Source organism: Mustela putorius, unplaced genomic scaffold, assembly GCF_011764305.1.
Source record: "Mustela putorius furo isolate JIRA1106 unplaced genomic scaffold, ASM1176430v1.1 tig00000242_pilon_pilon_pilon, whole genome shotgun sequence".
NCBI classification, from domain to species: Eukaryota; Metazoa; Chordata; class Mammalia; order Carnivora; family Mustelidae; genus Mustela; species Mustela putorius.
In genome coordinates, this window is record NW_025421325.1 from 10,865,360 (window position 1) to 10,872,173 (window position 6,814).

General features: G+C 47.8%; 1 protein-coding gene across 1 annotated transcript in view; it reads right to left on the minus strand.

Moving 5' to 3' along the window:
• ARHGAP10 (Rho GTPase activating protein 10) overlaps positions 1-6,250 on the minus strand; it is a 317,977-nt gene extending 311,727 nt beyond the window's left edge. Inside the window, exon 1 of the mRNA XM_045078333.1 lies at positions 5,856-6,250. Within this exon, the coding sequence (XP_044934268.1) occupies positions 5,856-6,009 (154 nt within the window). The 5' untranslated portion in view covers positions 6,010-6,250. The remainder of the gene's footprint in view (positions 1-5,855) is intronic.
• Between the last annotated feature and the right edge of the window lie 564 nt (positions 6,251-6,814).

A 6,814-nucleotide genomic window follows, 5' to 3' on the forward strand; every position in this document is an offset into this window, starting at 1 on the left:
CAAAAAACAAAATTCAAACTGGCTTAGGTCATTTAACAACATATCCAGAGCTGGGCTTTTGACATAAACAATCTGTGGCTCCCACAATGATGTCAAAAACCCAGATACACTTACCTCTTTGATCCAAAGTCCTTACCTTGGCTCCACTCATCGGTCCCAAGATGGTGGTAGCACTCCAGGCAACACAACCAGATATCACAGAAGAGTAAAGAACCTTTTCAGCTTTTTTTTTTTTTTTAAGATTTTATTTATTTATTTGACAGAGAGAGACACAGTGAGAGAGGGAACACAAGCAGGAGGAGTGGCAGAGGGTGAAGCAAGCTTCCCACTGATCAGGGAGCCTGCTGTGGGGCTCGATCCCAGGACACTGGGATCATGACCCAAGATGAAGGCAGAGATACTTAACAACTGAGCCACCCAGGAGCCCCTTGGCTTTTTTTTTTTTTTCCCTTAAGATTCATAGATTTGAGAGAAAGAGAGAGAGAACACGAGTGGGAGAGGGAGAATCTCAAGCAGACTCCCAGCTAAGCACAGAGCCTGACACTGGGCTTGATCCCACAACCCTGAGATCATGACCTGCGCCAAAACCAAGAGTCAGACGCTCAACCAACACTGCCACCCAAGCACCCAAAAAGCCGTTTTTATGAGTCTCCTCACAAAAAAGGAAATCTTTTCCAAAGTCTCCAGGAGCCTTCCTATCATGTCTCACTGGCCAGAACTGAGAAATAGCCTCATTCTTAAACCAGTCACCAGTCCAGAAAATAAGTTCACCATAACTGAGTTAGAGTTCTGCGACTCTTAACCCTGACCACATGTTTTCATAGCCACCCAGGTGATTCTAAAGATCAGCTGGGCCTGAAAAACTGAGTTGAACTAATTGGAATTACCTGCAATCACCTTTCCCTGTGTCTCCTGAGAAAAGGTATAGACACCTGAACAAAATTCAGATAGAGAAGAATAATGCTGGCTGGGCAAACAATAGAGTTTACACAACCCCTCCATATGTGTGTCTGCAAAACACTTTCACACCATTTTATTTAATCCTCAAACTGGGCTTTCAGCAATAGTACCATTTTACAAATAAGGAAACTGAGGCTCAAGTTGGCAAAGTGAAATTCTTTTAAGTCTTCCAAACTTCTATATATTCCAATTCAATAGCAACTTGGGAAATTTCCCCTAAAAGGGATTATTGTGTGAACAATTTCTCTGAAACATTTAACATAAAGAAAGCAAAAAGGAACTTTTATGTTGTCCTAAAGAAAGCAAGGCAAAAATCAAGGAAATATTAAAGGAAATAGCAAAGCAAAGATTAAAATACCAAGGCCTAAAAAAAGTACTAAAACCAAGACTTGGAAGACTCCAATCCTAGGATTGGGCGCCTCTAACATCCTTCTCCGTATCTGTGCTAAAAGCAGGCTCACTTATCAAGGGCTCTCCAGCTTAACACACATCAAGAGAGCTAGACAATCTAAGCTTACTAAAGAACATTTTATATAACTGTATAAGTGTTTAATAACTGTAAGGACTATTTGCTTTAAAAAAAATTTTTTTTCCCTCTGAAAACAGAACAAATTCTCTCAAGACTGCCTAATGTAAAATTTGTGAGAAAAGCATATATGGTCTATTTCTGTTCCTGGCAAATAAGCTAAACATTTCTATGAATCATAAGCATCTGAAACTATACAGACAGCACATGAAAGGCTTACAAAAGGAAAGACTGTATTAAAAGAGGACACTGGTTATTCTAGGAAAGGAAAGGCATGAAAAAGAAAAAAAGACCAAAAAATCAATTTAAACAAAGACTCCATTGAACTGAGTGAATGATCTCCAAATGTACCACATAAATCAGTGATCCCAGACTTCTCTGTAGCTCCCGCCTACCCCCACTGTATGTCCACCCTACACACAGATGTCAAATCCTGTCTCAAAATCAACTCTTTCCCATTATGTCAGCCTTCTGCTGACAAACCTCAGTGATTCTCCACAGGATAAAGTCCACATTCCTCACCTCGGTTTTATGACCCTCCATAATCTGAAACTGACCTCTCCCTACACCTCATTCCTAGCTGGTCTCCTCATGGTCCTTAAGCACTGTGGTGTTCCGGTTTCTTCTCAGCTGTTTTCAATCTGACAAGTTCTACAAGGTTCTATCCCTTCCTTAAAACAAGTGCCCAAATTGCCAGTCACATTTCTTTATTCTAACCTACAACAAACTCTTGTTTCTGGCAAAGTTAGAATACTTGCTCGTCACTATATTTTTTTTTTAATTTTTTTTCAAGATTTTTATTTATTTATTTATTTTTTGATAGACAGAGATCACAAGTAAGGCAGAAGGCAGACAGAGAGAGAGGGGGAAGCAGGCTCCCCGCTGAGCAGAGAGCCTGATGTGGGGCTCGATCCCAGGACCCTGAGATCATGACCTGAGCTGAAGGCAGAGGCCTAAACCACTGAGCCACCCAGGCGCCCCTCGTCACTATATTTTTAAACTTTTATTTATTTTTAACATTTATTTATGGGGTGCCTGGGTGGCTCAGGTCATGATCTCAGGGTCCTGGGATCAAGCCCAAAGTCCGGCTCCCTGTTCAGGAGGAAGCCTGCTTCTCCCTCTCACGCTCCCCCTACTTGTGCTCTCTCTCTCTCCCTCTCTTGCTCTGTCAAATAAATAAATAAAATCTTTAAAAAAAAAAAAAAAAAAGAAAGAAAGAAAAATATTTGCTTATTTGAAAGAGAGAGCATGCACATGCGGTGGGAGAGAGGAGGTGGGAGGAGAAGGAGAGAATCTCCAGCAGACTCTGTGCTGAGAGTGGAGCTCAACACGGGGCTCAATCCCAGGACCCTGAGCCCAAGCCAAGAGTCGGTCACTTAACGACTGAGCCACCCAGGCATCCCTTAACCTTTTAATATGTGTGTGTCTGGGTATCCTTTGTTTCTTTAAGAAATTAGCATAATGCTACAGGAGTTCAAACACGTTCCCTAAATTGGGCTAATTCAACTACATGATGATAAACTCAAGGACAAGGGTTTCTGGCTTATTACCTCTTTGTATCTCAATCCCAATATTTAATGAATCATAGATGCTAAATATTTGCTGATTGCTGCATCACTGAACTTAGCAGTCAGCCTTCAGGTCCCCAGAGCCACCTCCAATTTCTTTAAATATTTATGGAATACTCAAAACATCATGACATCAAAACTACATAAAGCCAACAAGTATTTAGTGCATGCAGGAGACATCTTACAGGGCAATTAAAAACAAATCACTTAAACTCACAATTCTGAAAATGCACCAAATGCCATTTATGCACAACGGAATATAAGACACCTGAAAATATAATCAGTCTGACCCAGGTGATTGCTGTTCTTTCCGCAGCTCCTCTCCCCACCTCACATCCTTCCTTGACTTCTTGACTCGAAGATGTTAGATAAAAAGGTCAACTGGTTAGGCAAATGACTGACCTACACTGCAATTTCCAAACACTGCATAACGTTACCAGTACCTCTAAGAAGTAGGACAAGAGAAACCGAACACAAAATAATTAAGTGACCTGTTCAGCTGTCATGTGGCCAGGCCCTAACCAACAGGAAAGGTGAATTAAACACAGGTGTCCTGACTTAAGTCAGGTGCTCATAGTCTTTGATATAAACTAGAACTACACTTTGAGGAACAAGTTGGGCAAATGCAGGGTCTTCCTAACTGGCCTAAAGCATGTAAGCTAAAGCTATATTTTTGTTGTCTTCTGGGAAGGACTTCAAGTTAATCAAATATAATGAGAAAAAAGATACTTTTGGGTTGCTCTCTTTTTTTTTTTTTAAGATTTTATTTACTTATTTGACAGACAGAGATCACAAATAGGCAGAAAGGCAGGTAGAGAGAGAGGGGGAAGCAAGCTCCCTGCTGAGCAGAGAGCCAGACTCAGGGCTCAATACCAGGACCCTGGGATCATGACAAGAGCCGAAGGCAGAGGCTTAACCCACTGAGCCACCCAGGTGCCCCCTTGGGTTGCTCTCTTAATAATGATTATAAATTATGTTTCTTATGGTAAAGGACAAGAATCAAAAGGAGTAAAACAGCAGTTGACAAATTCAAGAAAGTCTACATTCTGGGGAGGAAGGCTGACAGCTGGCCCCCCAGATGCACCAGCTGCTGCTGGAACACCAGGCATGTGTCCTGTTGGCAGAAGAGCTTACATGCAGTCACATAAATAGCTTTCTACCAGTGGCCAAACTCGCTTTGCCATCTGCCTCTCCCCATACCAAAGGCTCCCTCCTTATCATCCTAACTCCAGAGGGAGCTGCTACAGCCAGTAAGAGAGAAGGTACACTCCCCCAGCCAGTGACACTGGTTAACACCAAGTACAGAGGAAGGAGAACTCTCCCTCATTGTTCTCAGGGGCGCTCACATGTACACACACACACAAACTGCCTTTCTCATTCCTGCCTACATATTTATAACCCCTCCCTACCTCCTACCCAACACACATACCTAATGCCAAGACAGTGGACAGTCATCAACCAAATAAGCCCACTTGTCACATATCCCAAGCAAAGTGATTCCCGATCCTCATTTTGCATCACCAACAAGGTCACAGAACATCATCCAGACATCATCCAGAGCAGTGACTTGCTTCCAGAATTACAGGGATGGCTCACTAAATTCTTCCCATTAAAACTTATTTCAACTCCTTCATTAAATGAATATTTACTGTTCCAGGCACTGTGCTGGGTTCTTGAGACGGCTTTATTCAGCATATTTTAATCTTCCTTGATACAAAATGGTGGTAGAGGGGAGAGTGATAGGGAGTATTTTTCCTAGAGGTGATGTCTGCAAACAAGTGTACAAGAGACTAACTCCCAAAGCTGGGAATTACTGAACTGAGAAACTAGAAAAGTGGTAGAGACCCTAACAACACAGATTTGTGAGGCTGGGTACTGCCCTGTCCGTCGTCTGCTGTCAGAGGACACTCGGAGGCATCATCAAAGGGTTATGGACCACAGGTGTGCTCAGGCCGCCCAGCTCCTCACTGGAGCTAAGGCTCCCCGCCCCACCCCCCCACACCCATCCAGCAGCATCACCAATTTGGTGTTTCAGCAAAAATTTTAGACCTTCTCCTAGACTACCCTCAGATACAGATGTTATCTATTGAGATCTATTTCCTCGGTGGCCACTTCCTAGTTTTTCAAAAAGCAAGAAAAGAGCCAGGGAGGAAGGCATCAAGCCCGACGTGGGTGGAATTCCCTAGTTGCAGGCAACGCTGGCTCTGGCCAAAGGGTAGGCTGCCTGCTCGCCCTTTCAAGTCCCAATCTTTGAACCCTCCCCAGCGCAGGAGGGAAAGAATGTGCGGAAAGCAGCACAACGCCAGGTGAACTTTCTGGTTTAGCACAGTGGAGGATCCGGGCCGAAACTATCCGAAAACATCAGAAAATGATAGGGTAAGGGTGCAGTTGAAGGGACTTTTGAGTAAATCACGCAGCAGGTTTTCAAAGAATCCCCAGGAAAGTCCTCTGGAGAGGTCACGAGGCAAAACGAGTGAAACTGAGCTTTAGGGTGCAATCCCACCTGACCTCGGGCGGGTGAGGCAGGGAACTGCAGGCACCGAGGGGTACCCGGCTGCGGGCGGCGCTCTCCCACGCACAGCTCCTGCCTCCTGGCTGCTGCTAAAGCACTAGGGGCGGGAAAGGGGACTGGTCACCCGCTGCCTGGGGAGCCGGGCAGGATAAAGCCCGGGGCCTCCCAGTCCCCAGTCTCCTGTTCCGCGGCCGGCTGACCCCGGGCACGCGACTGCCCGTCTCCCTCCCGCAGAGGCTCCTCCCGGCCTCGCCGCTCCGCAGCCTGCCCGCGCCCACGTCCCTCTTACTTTTGGTCGCTGCGATGAGGTTCTTCCCGTCCTTGATGAGCTCTTTTATGAACTTGTTGGTCCTCTCGAGCTCCGCTTCATGGGCGCGGATCCTCTCCCTGAACCACGGGCTGTCCAGGTAGCAGTCGCTGAACTCCAGGGGCTGCAGCCCCATGACTGCCGCGGTCCGCCGCCCGCCCGCCGCGCACTACGGCCGGAGCCGGGCTGCTGAGCCGTGGCCAGGTGCGGGACGCGCGGGCAGGAAGTCCCGGAGAGGCACGCGGCCCCGGGCGAGCGAGGCACGGACGTGTCCCTCGGAGCTGAGCCCGGCCGCCGAGGCGAGCGAGAACCGCGGCGCCCCAATCCCGGCAGCCCCCGCCGAGCCCCAGGCGCCCGCGGCCCCGCCCAGCCCGGCCCCCGCGCCGCACACCCTCCCCGAGGCGCGAGCCGGCCCGCCCCGGGCGCCTCCCCGGCCCGCCCCGCGCCCCCGCCCCCTCTCGCCCCCTTCTTTATCCTCCGCCTTCCTTCTTCCTCCCTCCCTCCCTGCCTTTCCCTTCCCCAGCACACTCTTCTCCTCTTCCCCCTGCGCAGTTGCCCCTCCTCTTCCTTCCGAGCCTCACTCAGTCTAGAATTTCGTCCCGCGGCTCTCCTCCACCCCCGGGGCGCGTGCCCCTCCCCTTTCACCCGCTCCCTTCTTGGGGTGACTCAAAGTCAGCTCCGCGAGGCCGGGAAGTCGACGGGGAAGGGGCGTCTTCCTAGCAGCCTCTAATCCCCTCCGCCGGGAGATCGCGCTCAGATGTCTGACTTGCGAGAGGAGACGATTGACTCATTGATCTCATTTATTCTGGGAACGACCCGGAGCTGTGGAAGTTCTCGCACGCTGGACTCGCTTTTCTTTATCCCCGTTCTTCATCTCAAGTAAAATGCATGTTAAATCTCCGCTTTAATTGAAAGCTTTACCCGAGCAGGGAGAGCTTGGG